The sequence below is a fragment of the Tachyglossus aculeatus genome, chromosome 24 (genome assembly GCF_015852505.1).
Source record: "Tachyglossus aculeatus isolate mTacAcu1 chromosome 24, mTacAcu1.pri, whole genome shotgun sequence".
In the NCBI taxonomy this organism is placed as follows: Eukaryota; Metazoa; Chordata; class Mammalia; order Monotremata; family Tachyglossidae; genus Tachyglossus; species Tachyglossus aculeatus.
This window is the reverse complement of record NC_052089.1, coordinates 14,260,965-14,276,407: the sequence shown is the minus strand read 5'-3', so window position 1 is coordinate 14,276,407 and position 15,443 is coordinate 14,260,965. Positions and strand designations below refer to the sequence as shown.

General features: G+C 47.3%; 1 protein-coding gene across 1 annotated transcript in view; it reads right to left on the bottom strand.

The window, feature by feature from the left end:
• Window positions 1-9,874, bottom strand: part of PROS1 (protein S) — a 64,855-nt gene extending 54,981 nt beyond the window's left edge. Inside the window, exon 1 of the mRNA XM_038766163.1 lies at window positions 9,793-9,874. Coding sequence (XP_038622091.1) covers window positions 9,793-9,874 — 82 coding nt within the window. The remainder of the gene's footprint in view (window positions 1-9,792) is intronic.
• Between the last annotated feature and the right edge of the window lie 5,569 nt (window positions 9,875-15,443).

Genomic DNA, 15,443 nt, shown 5'->3' with positions numbered 1-15,443 from the left:
GGTAAATATTTCATAAATACCATCATTATCATGGAGGAGGTTCTTGTATGGAGGAGGTTCTTGTAGCACCCTCTCTGCCATGTCCTCATTGCTGTTGCTCATGGTTTCTGTCTCTAAGATCAAGGGAAACAGGAGCCATGGGGGCCCTTGTGTGAGAGAGTTGGGCTGAGGGTATGAGGGACGAAGGGACGTTCTCTACCATCTGACGCCACCATATTATCTTGCTATTCCCTAGTCTGCCTCAGTCCAAGCTCTCCATTTCAGCCATGCTCATCTTCAAATGGCCCTCTTGCTCCTAATGTCTCCCCTTCCAAGTTGTGTTATCGGCGTGATTTATTTTCTCCTCTCCTGCCCACAATACCACATACCTTCTCTCTTTTAAAAACTTTTTTTTTTCCATTTTCTAGTAGCAAAGCACAGGTAGGTCACTGGGTATAAAATTTGGGGTGAAGCAATATTATCATGCCTTGCAGTACAGCTTTGAGAAACTTCCGAAAGGAAGCCCTGGCTGCTTTCATAGAATATTGAAAAATTTGGGTGAATTTTTTTTCTTTCCCCAAGCCACTATTTTTCAGCTTAGAACTTATAAATTCCTGGACAAATAAAAATGGGTTTAAATCACAGATTAAGCCCACTACCTTCAGGAACCCTCCCGACTGGCGAAATTATCTATGGCTGAGGGTATGGCCCACAACTGTCTCTCAATCAACACATATATTTACAATATTGCATTTTGTAATCAAGTACGTTTCTTGATTGTACTGAGTTATAGCTCCCTAACCTAGGGTAGGAATTAGGTTTAATTTGAATACCCACCACCCATTATGCTTTTTTGCACATGGCAGGTGTGCAGTACCTGCTGGCTTCCTTTTCACTCTGTTGCTTTCCCAATGTATCACCTTAACATTCTTCAGGACATTTGTCACTTCAACTGCTCCTTTCTCGTTAGATATGATTTCCTTTATCAGGGAAATATAACATACCACTGATGGTATTCTTTTAATGTATTCTTTCTATATTTCTGATGAAAAACGTTTCAGAGAACGGTACTCAGCCAGGCCAAGTAGGTAAAAGAGAAAAAACAAATGGTTCTGGGTTACTAATGAGGGTTCCCCGCAACCATTACAGAGACAAATTTACATGTACCCACTGCATAAAAGTAACTGTTAGCTTCTGGGCACTCAAAGGCAATGAGATCATTTTTACAGTACTTAAATTTTCAAACAGATTTGCTAATAAACCAGTTTGCTAAGTTTGTTCCACCCTCAGTTAATCACAGGTTTGGGTCTCCAATTAAATTTACCCAAAGCTTTTTTCTACAGTATGTGTCAGCTAAAGACTAAGGATTGAGTGGGCAGAAATGGCTTTCCACAGAGGGAAAGACTATTTTCCACTTAATTAAAAAAGTAATTATCAGTTGAAAGATCCTTTGGATCCACCCATTCCTCTCCACTCCCACAGCCACAGCCCTAGTCAGACTGTTAATCATCTCATGTATAATTACTTCAGTAATCTCCTCATCCAGCTTCCGGGCCTCTAGTCTTTTCCAGTTCCTATCTAGCTTTCCAGAACGCCGACCCTGCGGACCCACCATGGTAATATCGGCAACACCGTGAAAGGCAGATCAAAAGCACTCAATAAATCCGATTGAATGAATGAATGAAATGGCACAGCATTTAACTTCTGGCAAACTCTAGGAGTATGACTCTGGCCTGTGAAAGGCCCAGATCTGCTCCATGGTGGCTCCGGGACACTCAGGGTGACTTCAGTTATCCTCAGGAATGGTCAGATCCAAGGGTTCTAGCATTAAAAATAACTATATGGTGAGTCCAAGAGTTCAATTTCATCTAAATATCTGGGGTGTCTTAAAATAGTAATAATAAATTGTATCTGCTGAGTGGTTACTGTGTGCAGAGTGCTGTACTAAGAGCTTGGGAGAATACAGTATAGCAGAGTCGGTAGACACATTCCCGGCCTGTAACGAGCTCACGGTCTAGCAGGGGAGACACGTTAATATGAATAAATAAATTACAGATTTGGATATAAGTGCTATGGAGCTAAGGGAGGGGAGAATACAGGGAGGAAATGAGGGCTTAGTAGGGGAAGGTATCTTGAGGAGATGTGCTTTCAATAAGGCTTTGAAGGTGGGGAAATTGTCTGCTTAAAAGAGGGAGGGCGTTGAAGGTGGGGAAATTAATTGCTAAGAAGAGGGAGGGTGTTTCAGACCAGAGGCAGGACAGAGTCGAGAGGTCAGCGGGAAGGTAGATAAGATAGAAGTACAGTGAATAAGTTGGCATTAGACAAGCAAAGTGTGTGGGCTGGGTTATATTTGGAGAGTAGCCAGGTGAGGTAGGAGGGGGCAAGGTAACGGAGAGCTTTAAAGCCAATATAAGGAGTTTCCGTTTGACAATGAGGTGGATCGGAAATTCCTGGACAGTCCTGAGAAGTGGGGAAACATGGACTGAACATTTTTGGAGAAAAATCACCCGGGCAGCAACTGGAGTTGGGGGGCGGGGAGGGACAGGAGCCAGGAAAGGTCAAGAAGGAGGCTGATGCAGTAATAATAATAATAATGATGGCATTTATTAAGCGCTCACTATGTGCAAACCACTGTAATCAAGGTGGGATAGGATCAAAGCTTCAACTGGGTAGCAGTTTGGATGGGGAGGAATGGGAGGACTGTAGCGATGTTGTGAAGGTCGAACCCACAGGGTTTAGTGACAGATTGAATATGTGGGTTGAACGAGAGAGATGAGTCAAGGAAAATGCCAAGGTAACGGGCTTGTGAGGCGGGAAGGATGGTGGGGCTGTCTAACGTGTCCCAAACCAGCCCTGCCTTTCCTCTGATTTTCCCAGTTGATCACTTCTGCTCAAATTATTTATTCCTAATGATGATGGCTTCTTACCTTCAGAGCATCCCCATACTGATGGACCGTGCCAGTGAGCGATGTTTCTCTAATGGACACTCAGGCCCCCCTGAGATGACCACAACCTCTGGAGCAGTAGGCTTCCTGAAGACCACTGGTAGCCCCAAACACAACGCTCAGGTCTCCTGTTCTAATCCACTGATTCCCTGCCACAAGATGCATTCATTCATTCAATCGTATTTATTGAGCGCTTACTGTGTGCAGAGCACTGTACTAAGCGCTTGGGAAGTACAAGTTGGCAACATATAGAGACGGTCCCTACCCAACAGTAGATGACTAGTCATGGTCCTGCCTATTTAGAAAACATCACTAAGTAATCAGCTTTAGAGTGATGCACGTCAGCCAACCTCCTGAGAGAAATAATTAGATTTGATAAACCGAATTATTCCATCTGTCAAGGCTGAGAATCCCTTGGACTTGGAGTCTAAGATGCCTCCCTAGGAACCCTTAGGTTTTGTTCTTTATTCAAGGTTTAAATTGCCACTCCTAGTTTGCAAATGAAGTTCGAATTGATTTCCTAACTTTGGGCAGCAGCCAACCAATTTTGGGCCCAACCAATCAATCAATCGTATTTATTGAGCGCTTACTGTGTGCAGAGCACTGTACTAAGCGCTTGGGAAGCACAAGTTGGCAACATATCCAACATAACCAACAGGCGGGGCCTGCTGAACAAGGTATGTCCCGAGCATCCACTGTGTACAAAGCGATGTACACTTCGGTTGGGAGACTACAGCACAAAAGAGTTGGTAGCCTCAATTGAGAAGCAGCGTGGCTCAGCGGAAAGAGCCCGGGCTTTGGAGTCAGAGGTCATAGGTTCAAATCCCGGCTCCGCCAACTGTCAGCTGTGTGACTTTGGGCAAGTCACTTAACTTCTCTGGGCCTCAGTTACCTCATCTGTAAAATGGGGATTAAAACTGTGAGCCCCCGGTGGGACAACCTGATCACCTTGTAACCTCCCCAGTGCTTAGAACAGTGCTTTGCATATAGTAAGCGCTTAACAAATAAAAATAAAAATCCCTGGCCTCGAGGAACTTGATGCCTGTTGGCTTGTTTTGCTGTCTCCCCGCTTCTAGACCGTAAGCCAATTATGGGCAGGGATTGTCTCTATTGCCGAATCGGACTTTCCAAGTGCTTAGTACAGTGCTCTGCACACAGTAAGCGCTCAATCGATACAATTGAGTGAGTGATCTCAAACCAACGGCCAAACTTCTCACGATGCTTGGCTAGTTTGGCCATTTAGAGAACCAGGGCTCCAAGTGCACGAGTCACACAAGGGGCCAGGGGCGTCTAGTAGAGGAGCTAAGGGTTCAAAGAGGAAGGGAGGGGGGAGAGTCATTGATCCCCAAACCAGACTTGGGATAATCCATGTACTCTCATGCACTCCTTCCACTCATCCCCCTCCTCATCTTATAATAATAATTCTCACACACTCCTTCCACTCATCCCCCTCCTCGTCTTATAATAATAATAATGATGGTATTCGTTAAGTGCTTACTATGTGCCAAGCACCGTTCTAAGCACAGGTGTAGATAATACAGAATAGAGAAGCAGCCTCGTCTTATAATAATAATGATGATGATGGTATTTGTTAAGTGCTTACTATGTGCCAAGCACTGTTCTAAGCACAGGAATAGATAATACAGAATAGAGAAGCAGCCTCGTTTTATAATAATAATGATGATGGTATTCGTTAAGTGCTTACTATGTGCCAAGCACGTTCTAAGCACAGGTGTATATAATACAGAATAGAGAAGCAGCCTCGTCTTATAATAATGATGATGATGATGATGGTATTCGTTAAGTGCTTACTATGTGCCAAGCACTGTTCTAAGCAAAGTAGATAATACAGAATAGAGAAGCAGCCTCGTTTTATAATAATAATGATGATGGTATTCGTTAAGTGCTTACTATGTGCCAAGCACGTTCTAAGCACAGGTGTAGATAATACAGAATAGAGAAGCAGCCTCGTCTTATAATAATAATAATGATGGTATTCGTTAAGTGCTTACTATGTGCCAAGCACCGTTCTAAGCACAGGTGTAGATAATACAGAATAGAGAAGCAGCCTCGTCTTATAATAATAATGACGATGGTATTTGTTAAGTGCTTACTATGTGCCAAGCACTGTTCTAAGCACAGGAGTAGATAATACAGAATAGAGAAGCAGCCTCGTCTTATAATAATAATAATAATAATGATGGTATTCGTTAAGTGCTTACTATGTGCCAAGCACTGTTCTAAGCACAGGAGTAGATAATACAGAATAGAGAAGCAGCCTCGTCTTATAATAATAATAATAATAATGATGGTATTCGTTAAGTGCTTACTATGTGCCAAGCACTGTTCTAAGCACAGGAGTAAATAATACAGAATAGAGAAGCAGCGTGGCTCAGTGGAAAGAGCCCAGGCTTTGGAGTCAGAGGTCGTGGGTTCAAATTCTGGCTCCTCCAATTGTCAGCTGTGGGCAGGTCACTTAACTTCTCTGTTCATTCATTCATTTATTGAGCGTTTACTATGTGCAGAACACTGTACTAAGCGCTTGGGAAGTACAAGTTGGCAACATATAGAGATGGTCCCTACCCAACAGTGGGTTGTGCCTCAGTTACCTCATCTGTAAAATCAATCAATCAATTGTATTTATTGAGCACTTACTGTGTGCAGAGCACTGTACTAAGTGCTTGGGAAGTACAAGTTGGCAACATATAGAGACAGTCCCTACCCAACAGTGGGCTCACAGTAAAATGGGGATTAAGACTGTGAGCCCCCCGTGGGACAACCTTGTAACCTCCCCAGTACTTAGAACAGTGCTTTGCACATAGTAAGCGCTTACTAAATGCCATCATTATTATTATTATAGGGGTAGATAACCAGGTCAGCAGGTTGTCCCACGTGGGGCTCACAGTCTTCCTCCCCCATTTTCCAGATGAGGTCACTGAGGCCCAGAGAAGTGAAGTGACTTGGCCAAGGTCACCCGGCAGCCAAGCGGCGGAGCTGGGATTAGAACCCACACCCTCTGACTCCCAAGCCCCTGCTCTTTCCACTAAGCCATGCTGCTTCTCATGTGTCAGTTACCTCATCTGTAAAATGGGGATTAAGACTGTGAACCCCACATGGGACAACCTGATCACTTTGTATCCCCCCCAGCGCTTAGAACAGTGCTTTGCACATAGTAAGCGCTTAACAAATGCCAACATTATTATTATTATTATGTGTCTCTTCTTCCTTTTCCTCCTCCTCCTCACCCACCTCCCTTTCTCCTTCATTCAGCCATATTTACTGGGTGCTCACTGGGTTCCAGGCACTGTACTAAGCGCTTGGAAAGGGCAATCCGGCAACCGAGACGAGCCGTCTCCTCCTGAGCCCTGAGTAATAATAAGTGTGACTCTGGCCAAGCCACGTGACTTCTCTGTGCCTCCGTTCCCTCATCTGGAAAATGGGGATGAAGCCTGTGAGCCCCACGTGGGACAACCTGATCCCCTTGTATCTTTGGGCGAGTCCCTTAGCTTCTCTGGGCCTCAGGTCCCTCATCTGTAAAATGGGGATGAAGCCTGTGAGCCCCACGGGGGAGAACCTGATCACCTTGTATCCTCCCCAGTGCTTAGAACAGTGCTTGGCACCTGTATATATGTATATATGTTTGTACATATTTATTACTCTATTTATTTATGTATTTTACTTGTACCTATCTATTCTATTTATTTTATTTTGTTAGTATGTTTGGTTTTGTTCTCTGTCACCCCCTTTTAGACTGTGAGCCCACTGTTGGGTAGGGACAGTCTCTATATGTTGCCAACTTGTACTTCCCAAGCGCTTAGTACAGTGCTCTGCACACAGTAAGCACTCAATAAATATGATTGATTGATTAACAAATGCCATTATTATTATTATTATTATTATTGTATTTCCCCCTGCACTAAGAACAGTGCTTGGCACATAGGAAGCGCTTAACAAATGCCATCGTTATTATTAATATTACTATATCTCCCCCTGAGCTCAGAACAGTGCTGGCACATAGGAAGTGCTTAACAAATGCCATTATCATTATTATTATTATTATTATTATTGTATCTCCCCCTGTGCTCAGAACAGTGCTGGGCACATAGGAAGCGCTTAGCAAGTAATAATAATAATAATGATAGCACTTATTAAGCGCTTACTATGTGCAAAGCACTGCTCTAAGCGCCAGAGAGGTTACAAGGTGATCGGGTTGTCCCACAGGGGGCTCGCAGTCTTCATCCCCATTTTCCAGATGAGGGAACTGAGGCCCAGAGAAGTGAAGTGACTTGCCCCAAGTCACACAGATGACAGTTGGCGGAGCCAGGATTTGAACCCATGACCTCTGACTCCAAAGCTCGGGCTCTTTCCACTGAGCCACGCTGCTTCCCCACCATTGTTATTATTATTATTATTGTAACAAAACCAATTTATTGAGCGCTGACTGTGTGCAGAGCACTGTACTAAGCACTCGGGAAGTCCAAATCGACAACACAGCGGGTTCACAGTCTAGAAGGGGGAGACAGGCAACAAAACCAATTTATTGAGCGCTGACTGTGCGCAGAGCACTGTACTGAGCACTTGGGAAGTCCAAATCGATAACAGATAGAGTCGGTCCCGACCCAACAATGGGTTCACAGTCTAGAAGGGGGAGACGGACAACAAAAGAAAACATATTTATTGAGCGCTTCCTGTGTGCAGAGCACCGTACTAAGCGCTCGGGAAGTGCAAATCGACAACAGACAGGGCCGGTCCCGACCCAACAACGGGTTCAATCAATCAATCGTATTTATTGAGCGCTTACTGTGTGCAGAGCACTGTACTAAGCGCTTGGGAAGTCCAAGTTGGCAACATCTAGAGACGGTCCCTACCCAACAGTGGGCTCACAGTCTAGAAGGGGGAGACGGACAGCAAAACCGATTTATTGAGCGCCGACTGTGTGCAGAGCACCGTACTAAGCGCTCGGAAGTGCAAATCAACAACAGATGGGCCCAACAACGGGTTCACAGTCTAGAAGGGGGAGACAGACAACAAAACCGATTTATTGAGCGCTGTGTTCAGAGCACCGTACTAAGCGCTCGGGAAGTGCAAATCGACAACAGATGGACCCAACAAAGGGTTCACAGTCTAGAAGAGGGAGACAGACAGCAAAACCTATTTATTGAGCGCTGACTGTGTGCAGAGCACCGTACTAAGCGCTCGGGAAGTGCAAATCAACAGCAGATAGACCCAACAACGGGTTCACAGTCTAGAAGGGGGAGACAGACAACAAAACCGATTTATTGAGCGCTGACTGTGTGCACAGCACTGTACTAAGCGCTCGGGAAGTGCAAATCGACAACATAATGGGTTCACAGTCTAGAAAGGGCTTAGAACAGTGCTCAGCGCTTAGAACAGTGCTCAGCGCTTAGAACAGTGCTCTGCACATAGTAAGCGCGTAACAAATGCCATCATTATTATTATTATTAAAGGGGAGACAGCAAAACCGATTTACTGAGCGCTGTGTGCAGAATCAATCAATCAATCGTATTTATTGAGCGCTTACTATGTGCAGAGCACTGAACTAAGCGCTTGGGAAGTACAGATTGGCAACATATAGAGACGGTCCCTACCCAACAGTGGGCTCACAGTCTAAAAGGGAGAGAACACCGTACTAAGCGCTCGGAAGTGCAAATCAACAACAGATGGACCCAACAACGGGTTCAAAGTCTAGAAGGGGGAGACAGACAACAAAACCGATTTATTGAGCGCTGACTGTGTGCAGAGCACTGTACTAAGCGCTCGGGAAGTGCAAATCGACAACACAACGGGTTCACAGTCTAGAAGGGGGAGCCGGACAACAAAACCGATTTATTGAGCGCTGACTGTGTGCAGAGCACCGTACTAAGCGCTCGGGAAGTGCAAATCGACAACACAAGGGGTTCACAGTCCGCTGACTGTGTGCAGAGCACTGTACTGAGCGCTCGGGAAGTGCAAATCGACAACACAAGGGGTTCACAGTCTAGAAGGGGGAGCCGGACAACAAAAGCGACTTATTGAGCGCCGACTGTGTGCAGAGCAGCGTACTAAGCGCTCGGGAAGTGCAAATCGACAGCACAACGGGTTCACAGTCTAGAAGGGGGAGCCGGACAACAAAACCGATTTATTGAGCGCCGACAGAGTGCAGAGCAGCGTACTAAGCGCTCGGGAAGTGCAAATAGACAACACAAGGGGTTCACAGTCTAGAAGGGGGAGCCGGACAACAAAACCGATTTATTGAGCGCTGTGTGCACAGCACTGTACTAAGCGCTCAGGAAATGCAAATCGACAACACAATGGGTCACAGTCTAGAAGGGAGAGCCGGACAACAAAACCGATTTATTGAGCGCTGACTATGTGCAGAGCACTGTACTAAGCGCTCGGGAAGTGCAAATGGACAACACAACGGGTCACAGTCTAGAAGGGGGAGCCGGACAACAAAACCGATTTATTGAGCGCTGTGTGCAGAGCACTGTACTAAGCGCTCGGGAAGTGCAAATCGACAACACAACGGGTCGCAGTCTAGAAGGGGGAGCCGGACAACAATACCGATTTATTGAGCGCTGACTGTGTGCAGAGCACTGTACTAAGCGCTCGGGAAGTGCAAATCGCCAACAGCTAGGCCCAACAGTGTAGGAGGGGGAGACGGAGGACAAATCTGTTGGTCCCGTCCCCCCCCCGCGGGGTCGCGCAGTGTGGAAGACTGTGAACCCACTGTTGGGCTGTATATGTTGCCAACTTGGACTTCCCAAGCGCTCAGTACAGTGCTCTGCACACAGTAGTAAGCGCTCAATAAGTACGATTGATTGATTGATTGATGGGGAAGGGGAGAGGGGGCTAGGGAGGGACTCACAGTGGCCCGCCGGGCAGCAAGTGGGGCCCAGCAGGAGCAGGGTCCAAAGGAGAGCCAGGAGGCGTCTACTCGGTCGCTTCATGGCCGGGGCGGCTGTGGTCCGGCCGGCCCCAGGCCCCTCCCCAGCCCGGCCCCAGGCCCGCCCCCTCCCCAGCCCCCCAAACGAAACACACATTTCCAGGAAGCCCAAGGGGCCCGGAGGGAGGCCGGCCGACCCCCCCCCCCCGGAGGCCCAGGACGTGGGTTCGAATCCCTCCACCGCCCCCTCCCCGAGCGAGCCGTGGTGGGCCGCATCATAACGATTCACTCATTCAATCGTATGAGAAGCGGCGGGGCTCCCCTCAAAGAGAACGGGTTTGGAGCCAGAGGTCGTGGGTTCAAATCCCCGCTTGTCAGCTGGGTGACTTGGGGCAAGTCACTTCTCTGGGCCTCAGTTCCCTCATCTGGAAAATGGGGATGAAGTCGATTTTATTTTGTTAGTATGTTTGGTTGTGTTCTCCGTCTCCCCCTTTTAGACTGTGAGCCCACTGTTGGGTAGGGACCGTCTCTAGATGTTGCCAATTTGTACTTCCCAAGCGCTTAGTCCAGTGCTCTGCACATAGTAAGCGCTCAATAAATACGATTGATGATGATGACAGTAAGCGCTCAATAAATACGATTGATGATGATGATGATGATTCATTCATTCAATCGGATGAGAAGCAGCGGGGCTCTACGCAAAGAGCCCGGGCTTTGGAGCCAGAGGCCGTGGGTTCAAATCCCGCCTTGTCAGCTGGGTGATTTGGGGCAAGTCACTTCTCTGGGCCTCGGTTCCCTCATCTGGAAAATGGGGATGAAGTCTATTTATTTTCTTTTGTTAGTATGTTTGGTTTTGTTCTCCGGCTCCCCCTTTTAGACTGTGAGCCCACTGTAGGGTAGGGACTGTGGGGATGAAGTCTATTTATTTTCTTTTGTTAGTATGTTTGGTTTTGTTCTCCGGCTCCCCCTTTTAGACTGTGAGCCTGCTGTTGGGTAGGGACTGTCTCTAGATGTTGCCAATTTGTACTTCCCAAGCGCTTAGTACAGTGCTCTGCACATCGTAAGCGCTCAATAAATACGATTGATGATGATGATAGTAAGCGCTCAATAAATACGATTGATGATGATGATGATTCATTCAATCGGATGAGAAGCAGCGGGGCTCCCCTCAAAGAGCCCGGGCTTTGGAGCCAGAGGTCGTGGGTTCAAATCCCGGCTTGTCAGCTGGGTGACTTGGGGCAAGTCACTTCTCTGGGCCTCGGTTCCCTCATCTGGAAAATGGGGATGAAGTCTATTCTATTTTATTTTGTTAGTATGTTTGGTTTTGTTCTCCGGCTCCCCCTTTTAGTCTGTGAGCCCACTGTTGGGTAGGGACTGTCTCTATATGTTGCCAATTTGTACTTCCCAAGCGCTTAGTCCAGTGCTCTGCACATAGTTAGCGCTCAATAAATACGATTGATGATGATGATGATGATTCATTCATTCAATCGTATGAGAAGCAGCGTGGCTCTACGCAAAGAGCCCGGGCTTTGGAGCCAGAGGTCGTGGGTTCAAATCCCGCCTTGTCAGCTGGGTGACTTGGGGCAAGTCACTTCTCTGGGCCTCAGTTCCCTCAGCTGGAAAATGGGGATGAAGTCTATTTATTTTATTTTGTTAGTATGTTTGGTTGTGTTCTCCGTCTCCCCCTTTTAGACTGTGAGCCCGCTGTTGGGTAGGGACTGTCTCTATACGTTGCCAGTTTGTACTTCCCAAGCGTTTAGTACAGTGCTCTGCACATAGTAAGCGCTCAATAAATACGATTGATGATGATGATGATGACTGTGAGCCGCCCGTGGGACAACCTGATCCCCTTGTAACCTCCCCAGTGCTTAGAACAGTGCTTGGCACATAGTAAGCGCTTAATAAATGCAATTATTATTATTGATTGAGCACTTGCTGTGTGCAGAGCACTGGACTGAGTGCTTGGGAAGTCCAAGTTGGCAACATAGAGAGACGGTCCCGACCCTACAGTGGGCTCACATGGCACTTATTAATCAATCAATCGTATTTATTGAGCGCTTACTGTGTGCAGAGCACTGTACTAAGCGCTTGCACTCACTATGCGCAAAGCACTGTTCTAAGCGCTGGGGGATGCAAGGTGATGAGGTTGTCCCATGGCGGGGGCTCACAATCTTCAGAAGCAGCGTGGCTCAGTGGAAAGAGCCCGGGCTTGGGAGTCGGAGGTCGTGGGTTCAAATCCCGCCTCCGCCAATTGTCAGCTGTGAGACTTTGGGCAAGTCACTTCCCTTCTCTGGGCCTCAGTTCCCTCATCTGTAAAATGGGGAGGAAGACTGTGAGCCCCCCGTGGGACAACCTGATCACCTTGTAACCTCCCCAGAGCTTAGAACAGGCTTTTCACATAGTAAGCGCTTCATCAATCAATCAATTGTATTTATTGAGTGCTTACTGTGTGCAGAGCACTGTACTAAGCGCTTGGGAAGTCCAAGTTGTCAACATATAGAGACAGTCCCTACCCAACAGTGGGCTCACAGTCTAGAAGGGGGAGACGGAGAACAAAACCAAACATATTAACAAAATGAAATAAATAGAATAGGTATGTATAAGTGAAATAAATAAATGAGTCAATAAATAAATGATGGACATGGGTGTCAATAAGGGAGGAGAAATAGTTTTGTCTGGCAGAGGAGAGGGTTGAGTTAAGGCAGGAAAGGATAAATTTGAAGTGAACGAGGTCGGCATGGTGTTTAGACTTTCGCCAGCAGCGTTTGGCAGTTCGAACATAAGAGTGAAGGAGGTGGACAGTGGCAGTGATCCAGGGCTGTGGGTTAGTGGTGTGAGAGCGGCGAAGGGAAAGGGGAGCGAGGGAGTCGAGCTGAGTAGAAAGGGTAGAGTTGAGAGCAGTAATCTGATCATCAAGACTGGGTAGAGAGGAGAGGGAGGTGAGGTGGGGTGTGAGGCGCTCAGAAAGATGGATGGGGTCAAGAGAGCGGAGATCTCTGTGAGGGAGCAATATGGATTTACAGGGGAAAGGAGTGCGAGTGAGGAGGCAGGTGAGAAGATTATGATCAGAGAGAGGGATTTCAGAGTTGGTGAGGGTGGACACAGTGCAGCGGTAGGAGATGATGAGGTCGAGGGTACGACCAAGTTGGTGAGTGGGCGAGGTGGGGTGGAGGAAGAGGTTGGCAGCGTCAAGGAGAGATAGAAGGTGGGCGGCAGAGGAGTCGTTAGGGCTATCCATGTGGATATTGAGGTCTCCGAGGATCAGAGTGGGCATGGAGAAGGAGAGAAGGAAGGTGAGGAAGGGGTCAAAATCGTTAAAGAAGTTGGAGGTGGGGCCGGGGGGCGGTAGATGATGGCTACAAGAATCTGGAGGGGGTGGGAGAGGAGAATAATGTGGGCTTTAAGGGAAGGAAAGGGAAGGGGGAGGAGGGATAGTGCGAAAGCGACATTGTGGGGCAAAAAGGAAACCAACACCTCCTTTCCTTTTCCTCCTTTTCCAGTAAATGCCAGTGATTGAGAAGGACAACAGCTCTCGACAGGCCTATGACCACCCAAGGCCCAAGAATGGAATAAAGCAATGTGATCTTTTGTAGGAAAACATTTACTTCAGTCAACGTTTTCTTCCCAGCAACCCCGTTAGGTCTGCCACTCGCACTGTGGGCTAATATTGACATTAGGGTGAACCATAAACTTACTGCCTAAAGTCCCTGAGTGTAGATATGTAGCTGGGAACTCCTAATTACTCAAGGCCCGGAATAGAGAGATATACTTATCTATCCACAGAGGTCTGGCAGGATTAATCAATCAGCGGTATTTATTAAGTGCTTACTTGGCTGCTGTGTGGCCTTGGGTAAGTCACTTCATTTCTCTGTGCCTGTTACCTCATCTGTGACTGTGTTTCTAGACTGTGAGCCCACTGTTGGGTAGGGACTGTCTCTACGTGCTGCCGACTTGTACTTCCCAAGCGCTTAGTACAGTGCTCTGCACACAGTAAGCGCTCAATAAATATGATTGATTGATTGATCTGTGAAAGCAGCGTGGCTCAGTGGAAAGAGCACGGGCAGGAAGATTGGCATTAGAGCGTGGCTCAGTGGAAAGAGCCCGGGCTTTGGAGTCAGGGGTCATGGGTTCGAATTCCGGCTCTGCCCATTGTCAGCTGCGCGACTTTGGGGGAGTCCCTTCACTTCTCTGGGCCTCAGTTCCCTCATCTGTAAAATGGGGATGAAGACTGTGAGCCCCCCCGTGGGACAACCGGATCACCTTGTAACCTCTCCAGCGCTTAGAACAGTGCTTTGCACATAGTAAGCGCTTAATGTCATCATTATTATTAGAGAAGCAGCGTGGCTCCGTGGAAAGAGAACGGGCTTTGGAGTCAGAGGTCATGGGTTCGAATCCTGCTCTGCCACTTAGCTGTGTGACCTTGGGCAGGCCACTTAACCTCTCTGTGCCTCAGTGACCTCATCTGGAAAATGGGGATGAAGACTGTGAGCCCCACGTGGGACAACCTGATCACCTTGTATCCTCCCCGCGAGCGCTTAGAACAGTGCTTTGCACATAGTAAGCACTTAACAAATACCATTATTATTATTAGAGGAGCTAAGTATGCGGGGTGGGTTGGATGAGCATTTTTAGGTGGGAGAGCTAAATGAATGTTTTTTTTCTCCCACTATTCCCCTGGCCTTTCACTACCCCACAGGAATAGAGAAAGGCAAAAACTCGTACAATACTGGGAAGGCTGGGAGAGTTTGCTGGGGTCAGCGACCCTTTTGTGCGGAAGAGCGTTCGAAGTTGCTTCACGCTGCAAATAATTCAGTGTGTTAATTCATTACATCACACTGTAAACTGCCGCTGCTGCTTCCTAGCAACGGTTGTCGCTGCCAGCTTGCCTAGCTCTGTCATGCCAACCCATCTCTCCCCACTTCCCACCCCGTTCCCGTCTGCCCCGGCCTCCCACGAAGAGGAGGTGGTGCCGCAAGTGGATTCATTTATTCATTCGTTCGTTCAAACGCATTTATTGAGCGCTCACTGTGTGCGGAGCACTGCACTAAGCGCTTGGGAAGTACAAGTTGGCAACATGCGCTGGAGGGTAATCACGGGGAATGAGTTCTAGACTGTGAGCCCGCTGTTGGGTAGGGACAGTCTCTAGATGTTGCCAACTTGTACTTCCCAAGCGCTTAGTACAGTGCTCTGCACACAGTAAGCGCTCAATAAATACGTTTGAATGAATGGAATATTCAAACGTATTTATTGTGCGCTTACTGTGTGCAGAACACTGTACTAAGCGCTTGGGAAGTACAAGTTGGCAACATATGCTGGAGGGTAATCCAGGTGTATGAGTTCTAGACTGTGAGCCCGCTGTTAGGTAGGGACCGGCTCTATATGTTGCCAACTTGTACTTCCCAAGCGCTTAGTACAGTGCTCTGCACACAGTAAGCGCTCAATAAATACGATTGAATGATTGAATGAAATTCATTTATTCGTTCATTCATTCAAACGCATTTATTGAGCGCTTACTGTGTGCAGAGCACTGTACTAAGCGCTTGGGAAGTACAAGTTGGCAACATATGCTGGAGGGTAATCAAGGAGTATGAGCTCTAGACTGTGAGCCTGTTGTTGGGTAAGGCCCATCTCTA